The 13,006-nt window shown below is 47.2% G+C and overlaps 1 protein-coding gene across 1 annotated transcript; it reads left to right on the top strand.

Moving 5' to 3' along the window:
* The first annotated feature begins 971 nt into the window (after positions 1 to 971).
* Positions 972 to 7,676, top strand: LYRM9 (LYR motif containing 9). The gene is made up of 4 exons (XM_065418318.1): positions 972 to 1,015; positions 3,843 to 3,990; positions 5,099 to 5,191; positions 6,533 to 7,676. Exons 2-4 carry the CDS (start codon positions 3,859 to 3,861, stop codon positions 6,548 to 6,550), a joined length of 243 nt encoding a protein of 80 aa, XP_065274390.1. The 5' UTR covers positions 972 to 1,015; positions 3,843 to 3,858; the 3' UTR covers positions 6,551 to 7,676.
* Positions 7,677 to 13,006: the final 5,330 nt, after the last annotated feature.

The following is a 13,006-nucleotide window of genomic DNA, read 5'->3' as shown; positions in this document are numbered from 1 at the left end:
AGCTGTGGCAATGCAGGTGGTACAACCCCCTCCTCTTACCACCTCCACCCCCACCCCCACGGTATGTATTTGAGCAGCTAGCCTATGCTACCATGGTTTTGCTGCTATTATTATTTGAGCTATCTAGAGCAAAGTTAGCTTGAGGCTGTCTACATGTGCTGCAGTGACACCTCCGACTGCAGTGTAGACATACTGTCACTCCACCCGCGCCCAGCTCTGTTAGCCTTCTGGGCAAAGCCCCTCTCTTTCCCCGGGCTTCTAAGAGACTGAGGGGTTTTCTATGGGCTAGATTCCAATACCCGTACAATGAGTACTACCTTGGTGTAAGGTGCTATTCAGTGTGATCACGATCTGGTCCTGTGCGTGCAGTAGGTTTATTTTATTTCTCCCATTATATTTGTCTATGGGTATTTAGTTCTCTCTCAACGTGGGCTGAGCGATCATTCCTACTGTGCTGTCGGCTTTTTCACGTAAGCCTGGGGTGTCTGGAGCATAGAATGGGTGCCTAGTGCGATTCTTATACGCAGAGAAATCCATGATGGGCCGTGGTCTCTATGCTTTGGGTACCTGTATAAGGGATGTGGCATTTCAGGGGTGCTGAGCTAAGGTGACTGTCTCTGTTGCAAGGAAATATTGTTCCATCTGTGTCGATATATCCAGCAAAAAGCTTATTTGGGGGGCGGTACCCCCACATGTCACTCCAGGGAGTAGCCATCTGTACAGCAGCCTAGGATCACTAGTGTGATTATGCCGCAGTTACCCGATTATGCTACCTCGCCTTGGGACGGGACGGGAGGCAGCAAACCGAAGGAGGGCCCTCAACACAGGTGTCCCCCTCTGCATGGTCCAGACAAATCAAGGGTCGGTGCTGTGCGTTTAGTGTCTTGCTGGTGTGATCTGCAGTTCGCCCGGCGGGGGGCGCTGCTCACCGTCCTGGGCCTGGCAAAACAGCCGCGCGTGGCAGCCCTTGCCCTTGGGTGCAGACAGGCTGGGCTCCGAGCTAGCGGCCCGGGAGGTACCTGCAGCGCGCTGGGGAGGACGGGGCTGCGGGGTGCAGTGCAGTAGGGAGGGGGGGTGCTAAGGGATATTGGAATGTAGGAGTATTGGGGCGCAGTGCATTAGGGAGAGGGGGCGACGGGATACTGGGATGTAGGGAGATCGGGGTGCAGGAATAATGGGGTGCAGTGCACGGGGAGGGGGCTGCGGGGATACTGGGGTGCAGTGCACTGGGGAGGATACTGGGGTGCAGTGCACGGGGAGGGGGCTGCGGGGATATTGGGGTGCAGTGCACTGGGGGAAGGGGGTGCAGTGCACTGGGGGAAGGGGGTGCGGGGATACTGGGGTGCAGTGCACTGGGGTGAAGGCTGGCTCCCGGCTCTAGCCGAGCCTTGCAGCCGCCGTAAAGAAGCGCCGAGCCGCAGCTGTGTCGCCGCTTCCCCTCCCCGCCGCCGGGCGCGGCTCTCCGGCTGCGGCCGTTGGGGCGACCCGAGCGGCGCTGCAGGCCGGGGAGCTGCGGGCCCGGCCCTGTCCCTGTCCGGCTGCCCCGCGCCTGCCGGCTGGATGCGGAGCCCCCCGCTGCATCTCGTGCCCGGGGGGCAGCTGAAGGGCCGCGCGCTTGGGCCCCAGCTCCGGGTAGGTGGGGGGTGCCGGGCTCCCACTGCTAACGCCCCGGTAGTGTCTGAGGGCTGGTGCTTTACCCTGAGCCTTCACCCCAGGTCTGCCGTCTGGCAGCACCAGCCTGGGGGGGGGGCTTTAAATTCACCAAGGGGTGAGTCCGGCTGGCACCTCTGCAGGGCACGTTCCTGCCCCCCTCAGCCTTACCCTTCACTCACCTCCTGCTTGAAACCCAGCAGCTGTTGTGAATACCACACACCCACTGAGATAAGAAGTGCAGATTAGCCCTAGCTCCAGGTGACAGGACGGGGGGGCTTAGAGAAGGGGAAGGAAGTTACCCCCGTGGGAATTAGGCCAAGTCATCAGGGTACTCATGCCCTTATTCTTGTGGAGTATGTCCTACCCTTCAGAGCCCCCTCCTGCCATGAACTGACCATGCACAGACCCCTGCCGTTTAGGATTTCCCCCCAAATAGTAGCTGCAGCAGTGCTAAGAGGAAGGGAATTTGAGGGGTAGGGTACGGGGGTACAGTGGACACAGCCATAAGACCCTCCAGCGCCTGTTTTAATACTCTAGCCCAAAGCTTGCAGTATTCTCTTGCTGTGTATTTGCTGAGATGGAGGGGGTTGGTTCACGGATATGATTTGGCTGAGTACTTGGAAACTGAAAATAGACTCGCCTGCATCCATTGCTCTCACGCCCAGACAGTAGTGTCACTGTTGTCAGGCGATTGTGGTCCTGTTAGCCTCCGAGCATGGTTTTCCGAGAAGAGGCGGCTGATGCAGTAGAGCTGTGAAATGCAAGAGTTGCTAGGACTGGAGCTGACATGGACTTGCTCAGCAGCCAACGCCTGCGGAAAGTTAATGGTGTTACACTCCAGTATGAATTTGGCCCGAGGACATGAAGTGTTTAGAAAACCCATAAAAAGATATTATGAAGGCTAAATACCTTAATTGATGCTAAAATTATATCACACACCTACTTGGTTATTTAGTTACTCATGTATTTCTTGACTCTAATGAGTAATTATGTAAAAACTGTACTTTCTCCAAAATGTTAATTTAGGTTTCCACAGATGGCAACCATCTGTTAAATGACTAGTCATTTAAAATATCCTATTAGCACTTTATATAGCTTGGGTGGACTTTCTGTTACAATATACAAGTGTGCTGGTGGGGGGCATTTGGTAGATGTTGTTCTTTTCCCTGTTACTGCTATGTTCATGGTGAGTCTCAAAGCTATTAATGTTTGTGCACCGGTCCTGCTGTGTTTATGCAGCTTGTTTAAAAGGTGGAACTTGAAGCTTGCAGGCCAGTTTTCACCTAGTGCTCTTGAAATGATTAGAGCACTAGGAAATCTAGCCCAACTCACATAACCTTAGTAGCAACCACCTAAGGCCCTGATCCTGCAATATCAGCCATGGGGGTTGCCCAGTGTGCCCAGATGGAGTGTCACTAAAGGCACGTGGGAGAGGGGCAGCATGGACCCAGAGGTCAGCTCATGGGGATCAGACTACAGGTGCAAGGGCTAGGACCTCTTCTTCCAGACTGGCACACTGCATGAGGATCATTTACCATAGCACTCAGACGCGGGCCTCATTCTGCTAAGTGCTCTACAAACATCTCAGAGCAAGACAATGCCCCTGCCCCAAAGAGCTGTTTGAAGGCCCCATTCCTGCAAAGACATACACTTGTGAGACGTTCCACCCAAGTCAAGATCAGTCCCTAATACAAGTGATTTACAAAGGGGGAGGAGGGGGGAAAAAATTATATACTGGGGGGGGTATGTATACCCTGCCACCCACTCACCCTCTCTCTCTCTCTCTCTCTCTCACACACACACACACACACACACACACACACACACACACACACACACACACACACACACACACACACACACTTATAGATTTGATTAATGACACCTAACCCCAGCTGCCCTCAAATAAGCAATTTCTCAATAGTTTGAACAAGTTCTTTAACCATTCCACGCCTCATTTCCTCCTCATCCCATGGGGAGATTATATAAACACTTGCAGATTCCGGGATGAAAGTTCAAAGCATAATTAAAATAAATGATACTATACCTGCATCTTCCCGCAAACTACTCAGGTAACTTCTAGTTTTCAGCTTACTAAGCCTGATGCTCTCCTTGTAAAATTAGCCTTGAGTTTTACTTCTGCAACGTGCGTTTTCCAGTTTTGTGAAATACACGTTTGTTTGTTTTAGCAACTGAAATCTTAACATGACAATGGCTCCATTACCGGGGGCTGAATTAGTCCAGAAGCCTTTGCAGTTATACCGCTACCTGCTTCGATGTTGTAAGCAGCTTCCTACAGAAAATATCCAACAGCATTACAGACATGCAATCAGACAGGTAAAGAGATGCTCTCTTTGGTGATGGGAAAACTGGTTTCTCCATTTATTTGGATTATTAAAATTTGAGGCTATTTGTAATGGATTAGTGATGAGCATTGGAAAAATTGTGTCTTTTCAAGCCAGTAGAAAAAACAAATCAGGTTAAAAAGATCCTACAATTAAAAACCAAGTTTCATTACTTGTTTTACTAAGAGCATTTTAGAATCTCTTTTCCATCACTGATGCCCTATTGTGGCAGTTCACTCAAGCCTTATTTCTGCTAGCCACAGGTACTGTTCCTCCTAAAATGATTGTAGCACACCTTGCATCCAACATAAAATGCTTTGTATGGTTTACATGGGAACATACAAGTTTTGCAGGGCTAGACACTATTTCAGTCCGAACTGCTTTAGTGGACACAAACTAGCTGAAGCGGTTCAGTTAGTCCTCCCATTGCTGTTCCACAATACATAGGACTGGCAGAGACCTTCTGGGTTATTGAATCCAGCCCCCTGCAAATACAGTCAAGTCTGTCAGATAATCCTGTTCATGAATGTGCTGGGTGGCCTTTCCAAGCATCCCACAATGCACCACTTCTGGGAACTAACGTGCGAGTCCTTAACGCAACGTGCGAGTCCTTAACGCAAGTCAGCAAGGCTAGCGTGAGCATATGGAACATTTGTGCTCCAGCTGGTGCAACACAACCAGGTAAATAGCCCTGGTCCTTACCTTGTTAGCACAAACGTCTGCAAGACCCCCTGCTGCTGAAGGGTTAGAACAGCGAATATGAAAGTATGTTCACCGTAACCCAGTGGTTCTCAACCTGTGACCCGTGGGCCACTTGCGGCCCAATCAGCACACAGCTGCTGCCCATGTGACATCCTCAGGGCCATACAGGTAGAATTGGATGTGGCCCACAATGGTAAATAGGTTGAGAGCCACTGCTGTAACCCCTTCTGAACAAAGCTCTGCCTGTTTGCTAGAATAGGCATTTCTACCTCTTCAGATTGTAGACACTTTTGCTCAAGTGCTTATTTCAGGATTTTAAATCCTTATTTTAGCAGGATCTGATCAGCTGTTACATTAACCGGGGTTACTCATTTTCACATTCTGCTCAAACCCTGTAGAGTTTCCGAGTTCATGCAGATGAAGACAGTCCTGAGAGAATCCAGCAGATTATTAAGAGAGCCATTGAAGATGCTGACTGGGTCATGAATAAAGTGAGTGCAGCTACATTCCTCCCCATGACGTTGTCTGAGTCCTGTTCTTAGCTAATTCAGTTCAGGAGCTGGGATGTTGGAAAACAAATGAGACTTGTCTTCCTCTGCAATGGGCTTTGAGATCTATGGGTGAGGATGTGTGTAATAACTAGAGATGGTTTCAGGGGATGTGTATAATAACTAGAGATGGTTTCAGGGGATTCTTTAAAAAAAAAAAAAAAGGCAGCTCTTCGTTGACAGAAAATAAAAAATGATAAACTAATGAATCACAGGGGTTTTGCAAGTACACTCTCACTCAGGAGAGCAAACTTCTGCCCCATTCGAGGCCTTGTTTACATTGGGGATTAGTTCAGATTTCAGCAACTAGTGTATCTGCAGCTATGTAAATATCTAATATAGACAAGAAAGCCACAGTTTACCCATGGCTCAGCATTGAAATGAATCAACTCTCTCCCTGCTAACATTCCATCCACTTGTAACCTGGCTCATCTAGCCTCCCAGAATGCTCATCTCACGCGTCTTGCCTGTACCGCTAGAATCAGGGTTAGAAGACACTGTGGTGAGAACCCACACGCTCTTACCCTCGCTACCGCCACTGCAGCTGCATCAGCATTAGGAGATTTTCCTCCAGTTGCCACATCTGCTGCCTTGCCTGCGCTGACATGTCTCCATGCAGCCAGCACAAAATAACGTGGCTTGAAAGAGAACTAGATTCCTAAGTGCGGGAATGCAGATCTCTGCTGAGCCATGAGTTGCACTTCTGGTTCACTGTAGTTATGTTTGACTAGTAAGCAAACAAACGTAACAAAATGAGTCAAAAAATTCAGCTGCCTTAAAAAAATATATCTATCACTGGAGGAGGGGGGAGAAAAAAAAAATCCACACTGAAATCCAGAAGAGGTGAACACCAGGAAAAGCTACGAATTAGTCACCGATTTTATAAAATTTCAGCAGCATCCAGATCTCTGGCACTTTTAGCCCAGTTTGCAAACCCTATTCTGAGTGCCTGGTGAAGGCCCCAATTCTGATCTCACCCCAGAGACTGGTCTGACTTCACTGGCTTCAGCTGAATTATTCCACATTTTACACCGTGGGTAAGAGGCGACTCATTCCCAATGGCCATCCAGAAACAAACTCATGCCCAGTATTCTACATCTCTCAGAGGGGAAGTCCCAGCGTTTTACTCTGTGAAGGTTCAAAGGAATTCACACAGCCTTAGGTGGCTCAGAAACGGGGTCCTGAACGTTAGTGCTTGGAAGGGTTTTACCAAAAAGAATCCTTCCTTGTGTGAATGGTTACGTTGAATATGTCCCTGTATCACGTGTGGTTTGTTTTTTGCAGTATACGAGACAGAAGTAGAAAGAAGGGGATGAAGAGAAGATGCTCATCAGTACGGATCCTCAGACAGAGTCCAGGCAAATAAGCCCAGTTGTTTGTAACAGTGCCATGCTGTAAACTGTGCCTGCAAGTTTCTCCTGGTGTAAAATGGTTTGTCATAATACCTACCTCACTGGGGTGTCATGAGGGTTAATTCATCTTTCTGAAGCTCTTTGGGATAATTATATAGTAAAAAAAACCTTGGCTAAAGAGCTAAATTTCCCCACTATTTTTTTGGCTGGAGGGAGCAGGGGAGGAGGGAGTGGAGGTGGGAAGCAGAGAGGGATTTCAGATCCCATGTTTTGGGTTGGTTCATCCTATGATGGAGACAGGAGCTGGCTGCTGAGGCCCCTATCCTGCTAATGGATATTATTGCAACATCAGAGCCTAAGATTAGATTAAGATCTAAAATGCATCCAAGTTTTGTAGGGTTGGGGTTTTTACTCTGCTGTTTATTAATAATAGCCGGACCCAAACAATCTAACATCTATTTTTTTTATTATTAATAATGGCAATCCTGCACTGCTGTTATAAATCAATGGCCTACCAGAGGTGAATAAATTGGATACCGGCATTTGCTGCAGACTAAAGAAATAGGGCAATCTACCGACTACACCAAGGAAATTCAAAGTCTAGCCCTTGACTAGTTCTAATATACTTACTTTTGGCAGCATGTATTGAGCTATGTTCTGTGCCCTCAGTTACACCCATAAATGGAGGAGGATTACATGCATGTAACTGATGGCAAAATAATTGGCCCAGGGTATCTAAGATTCTCTTCACCCACCCACCTCAATGAAAGGAGACAGAAGCTGCTTCTGCCATGCAGACACAGCAAAACAAAGGAAGGATGAAACTTCTCTGCCTTGTGGGTTTGTCATGTGAATCTCTGCTAGATTATGTGAATGTCATTTTTTGATTGTTGCTTTTAGTTATCCTCAATGTTTCTACAAATTCCCTTTAAGTTTGACAATAAACAGGAACCTGACTTTGCATGGTCAGAACGGTTACACTGACACGTCTCACCTAACTAGTACCTGGAAGTTGGGAGAGACAATTAAGTTTTATTTAATACCTGGAGGGGAAAAATAAAACACTGTATGAACAAGATGCCTTTGTATCAGCCTTGCCTTTCTATATTTGCAGTATAACAGCGGAAAGTATTGTGTTTTGAAGTGTAATACAGATTAAGTAATTTCTTGATAATAAGCACACCGTATGGCATTGAAAATCATTGGCATACATGCTGCGTTATGGACAAATAAGATCACCAGGCTCTTGCCTCAGACAATTTAACATGTGACCAAGCATAAATATATATGATTTAAGATGGAACTGACTGACAAACACTCACTGTAGGCCATAGCAAACTCTTGGTAGACTGATTGATTTCAGTGCGGGTTGGAGTGGACACATAGGCCCTGATTCAGCAAAGCATGTAAGTATTTTATTAACTTTAAGTTTATTGATCCGTGTTCAGCAATGAACTGCTTAAATTCTAGTGGAAGTAAGTATACTGAGACTCCAATTCAGCATAGCAATTTTGGGACTGCTCACATGCTTAAATGTAAGTACACGGTCAGCTGCCTTGCTGGATCAAGCCACTAGAGAGATGATGTGGGTGTTAATCTTTTAGTCCTAATCTCTAGTTTTGGGGAGAACACAGTCTGTTCAGTTAGGGGGTGTGTGTGCACCTGTGTGTGCACTGGACAGTAATACAACATAGTATATTTCACAGTACAGCCAATTTATAAAGGCCTTTGCAATTTATTTATTTTTAAACATGCTGTACGTGTTTCCTTACAAAGCAGCCTCCTAAGTGTCTTAAAAAAGCAGGCCTCCTTCTACTGCCATCAGATAAGCCTCCTATGAGGAAGCACACGAGAAAAGCTAATTGTCTTGAATAAAAATTTTTATTTGAAGCAAGACTGTGTTTAGGTGCATTTGCTTTCTTCTGTCCCTAGATGGCAGTGCAACATGTACATATCATTACTGTCCCCAACAAAACAACAAACAAACAAAACAAACCACAAACACACACCAACCCGCCAAAACCTAACTCCAAATCCTTAGATTATTTCTCTCTCTCAATAATGACCCTACAAAGGAAATAAATTAAATCAAACAAGCAATCTTAGGTTTTGTCTACACTGGGTTTATTAGACCGCTGCCTCCCTGCCCAACTCCTGTGCCACTGTTCCCCTGCTCCTGTCCTCCCCCCCCTCCCCCCACGGCTCCTACCTCTCTCCCCTTCCCTCTGCTCCTGCCCATGTTCCCTTTCTGTTTCTATCCACCCTCTGAGGCACCTGCCTCCCCAACTTGCTCATATTTCCCCCCATACTCCCACTCCCCCATTTTCTGCCACCCATGCACCCCCTTGGTTCCCAACACCCGTTATTGATTCACAGGAACAAAAGGCACAGCCCTGACACGAAGGCCAAATGTCAAGTTCTAGCATGGATGCACTAGAGTCCTAGAACCTATAGGATTAGAAGGGACCATAAGGGTCATCTAGGCTACTCCCTGCCATTAGGCAGGATTGGTCATGTCTAAACCATCCAAGACAGATGGCGCTCCAGCCTTCTTTTGTAAACCTCCCGTCAGGGGCGGCTCTACATTTTTTGCCGCCCCAAGCACGGCAGGCAGGCGGCTTTTGGCGGCGCGCCTGCGGGTGGTCCGCTGGTCATGCCGATTCGGCAGCATGCCTGCGGGAGGTCCGCCGGTGCCGTGTCATCGGCGTTCCCGCCGCCAAATTGCTGCCGAAGCTGCGGGACCGGCGGACCTCCCGCAGGCGTCCCGCCGAAAGCCGCCTGCCTGCTGCCCTCACAGCGACCAGCAGGCCGCCCCCCACGGCTTGCCACCCCAGCCACTCGCTCGCTGCGCTGGTGCCTGGAGTCGCCCCTGCCTCCCGTGGCCTCTGTTCCATTGTCCTACTGTGCTTACAGCTAGAAAGTTTTTTCTAAGATGCTAGAGAGAGCACCTTAACCAAAGAGTTGTAATCAAACGACAACTGTTCAGGCTGAAGCTTTCCGTGCTGGGTGTTTGCCTTTGGATGAATTCCTCTGGAAAGTTTCAGCTAAAGCAGCTCGGCCATTTCCAAGAGTGTTTGGAGAAGAGGGGTGGGGAGTATTCTTTTTCTTGCCCATTGCAAAGATATAAATAATGGAGAACGTCAGGCATCATTAACTGTAGACATCCCTATTTGCATTATATCATAAAGGGCAGCAAACAGTTGTACCCTGCCAAGTTCCAGCTTGTAATTCAGAGAAGTTTGTTCTGGGAAAGGGAGGTGCCTAAAACAAGTTTCATAACCACAACAGCTATCACCCATTGAACGCAACAATGGCTGAAGACGCATTTGTATCTTAGGGCCTGCTTTTCCAATCAGAAGCACACAGACCCCCCCCCTGCTCCCCTCCAATGGTTTGGGGCATCGTGGCCACATTTTGTGCAGTGATGTGAACATTTTATGCAAATTACTTGACATGGTAATTTGCATGTGTGCATATTTTCATATTCTCAAAGATCATTATGGACAAACACCTCCAGATTCAGTAGGCGGTGCAGCAAAAGAGAGCACCTGACCGCCTGGATGGCAGGTGCCACAGTGGCTTCTAGTGGACAAAAGGTGCAACTGCAGCTGAAGTGGGCATGCAATCAGAGCGGTCAAGTGTGTAAGTGTCATGCCAGCCCTAAACTGGGGATATGCCTGTGCAGACCAGACTGCAGGATAGGAATCAGCGGATTTCAGTCTTTGACACAAACATCCAGCATACATTTCTAAGCTTGCAACAATTGGGAACATTGAGACTGATCAGAGGTATCTGTGTGTCTCCCCCCACAAACATTTCCTCTATAACTGGGTTTGCCAATTTTGATTTAATTGGGGGTTTAAATAGGGGGGTTGTGACTTGACTTTCAGTGCTCAAAATCTGTTAATAATTAGCTCCCACAATAATAGAAAGGGAACAAATATAGAAATGACGCAAGTCATTTTCTTGGCAATGGGTTGGCATTCATCTGAATACTATGTACTTCCTTGCAACAGTGAAAGTAACACTAGGGATTGCACAAGTGCAGCCACACTTGTGCCTGTAATGGGAGCAAGTCTGTATGGCAGAGAGATCTTAGTACCGTTGCACGCATAGCTTTGTCCCGGTCATGCATGAAGGAGCATGCCATTGACTGTGCCCCCAGAGCCATTTGCAAACAGGAATGCACAGCTGATTCCTCAGTCCCTTATCCAGAATCCTAAGGACTTGTCTACAGAGTGACTTAGTGCACGGCCAGGTAGGGTGGGAACGTGTGAACTTGTAGTGCATGGTAGCAGGCCAATGTGGCCACTTGGTGTGTGGCAAGCCAGGATGGCACTATACAGTGCACTAGCCTGCCATGCAGGCAGGCACTTAGAAAAAGAGAGAAAGGGTGCAGAGCAGTGGACAAGATTCTCTCAAGACACCCCCCTGCCCCCCCCATTGGTAGAGCCAGCTGTCCCTGTCAGTAGAGGATGCAATGGTTCCTACAGATCCAGTTGGCAAGGAAGCGAAAGGGTATGAAAAGAGGCGGTGAACCCTTGGCTGCATTACGAGCAGTGCAGGCTTCTGTGGTCACTCGCTTTGCAACCACCATTGGCAAATATGAACCCCACAAAGGAAAATGCCAAGTCAGAAAGTCACCTAAAGAGCTTTGTGCCTGCTGTCAGTTTCTTTTACTGAAACTGACAAATCTACTTCTATGAGGGCATATTATGCTGGTTCTGGTAACTAATGGTAGATAATTCTGCTTTACATTGGGTGTAAGTGTTTGACTCTTTGGTTATTTGTATTACAATGGCATCTCAGTTGGGTTCTCTAGCTTGGGGCCCCATTGTATTAGGCACTGTGCAGTCTCTGCTCGAAAGACCTTGCAATCTAAATAGACAGAGTATTCATAGAATATCAGGGTTGGAAGGGACCTCAGGAGGTCATCTAGTCCAACCCCCTGCTCAAAGCAGGACCAATCCCCAGACAGATTTTTGCCCCAGATTCCTAAATGGCCCCCTCAAGGATTGAACTCGCAACCCTGGGTTTAGCAGGCCAATGCTCAAACCACTGAGCTATCCCACCCCAAAATTGATACCTCCGTTTTACAGAAAGGGACAAGAATAATCTTGCAGTTAAATTGCTGTAGCATCCAAATTGCTGTAGCATCCAAGTTAAGCACCTAACTCCCATAGACAACCTCATGGGAGGCAGGCTTTTAACCTGCTTAGATGTTTTTGTAAATCCCACTAGATGCCTAAATACCTTTGTGAATCTGGCCTAAGTAACAGGATGGCAAGTCTGTGGGAGAGCCAGGGAATTGTACCTATATCTTCTGAATCTCAGTACAATTATTAACCAAGACTATTCTTCCTTTCAACTGACCATTTATTCATAAGCTTTTTTAAGGCCGTAAATGAGCATTATGATCATTTAGTCTGACTTCTTGCATAATGCAAGACAAAGAATCTCATCCATAATTTCTGCATCCGCCCAGGACTTCTGTTGGTGCTACATCATGTCTTTTAGAAAGAGAGCCAGGGCAAGCCATGGGCAATCCACCATGTGTGTACTGAAGGCGCACGACTCAGTCCTGCATATCTGATGACATGCAGCAACAAAGCCAGAATGGGATGGCAGCTTCTTTCATGTATGATGTTTGATGAGGATAAGTGGATGTCTTGGAGACTGCACGACGGACTAAGCCAAATGCAGAGGGGATGTCTGAAGTAGCACAAGTTAGACTCCCCCCCCCCCCCCCACACACACACACTTGATATGACAGAATTTAATCACTCCAAATCATTAGGAGAACCTAAAGAGCAGTAAACAAGCCATGCTGTGTCCAATTCACAACCTTATCTTCCCCCAATCTCGTGGCATAACTAACTTTGGTGTCCTTCTAGGTGTTTCACAGAAAAAAATTAGAAGGGTTTAGACCTTTTGAGGTAGTTGGTTATCAAGACTTGTTGTTCAGGGTGGAGATTTCAACCTCCTTGGTCAAGAGATATTAGCAGGCAAGCCCTTGTTATACAGATCTGAAAAAATTCAGAGCCAACCTTTAAACACCCCTAAAATTTCAGTGTTCAGATCTGAAGATAAAGGGAGGGGCCAGTTTGGATTCTGAATCCCAGCCCCAAATACAAAGTTCATGGTAGTCCTGATGTATTTTTAGTCCCTTTGTCCAATGGGCCTTGAAGGTCTTACCTAAATTAAGCTATTACTGATTTGAGTCCACTGTTGGTATTGACAGTAAGGCAGCTAATGCAGATAGGAGACTGACCTTTTAAGCACTGTTGCTTAGACCAGCTCTGAACAGGGTTAGAAAACATGGTGCTTAAGATGCTACTGGTCACCAGTGGACTATCTAGACTTTTGCTTCCAATGTTGCTTCCACTATTGAAGCTCCAGAGCAGAA

This window comes from Emys orbicularis, chromosome 17 (assembly GCF_028017835.1).
Source record: "Emys orbicularis isolate rEmyOrb1 chromosome 17, rEmyOrb1.hap1, whole genome shotgun sequence".
Taxonomy (NCBI): Eukaryota; Metazoa; Chordata; order Testudines; family Emydidae; genus Emys; species Emys orbicularis.
Note: the sequence above shows the minus strand (reverse complement) of the source record. Positions and strands in the feature narration are given on the sequence as shown.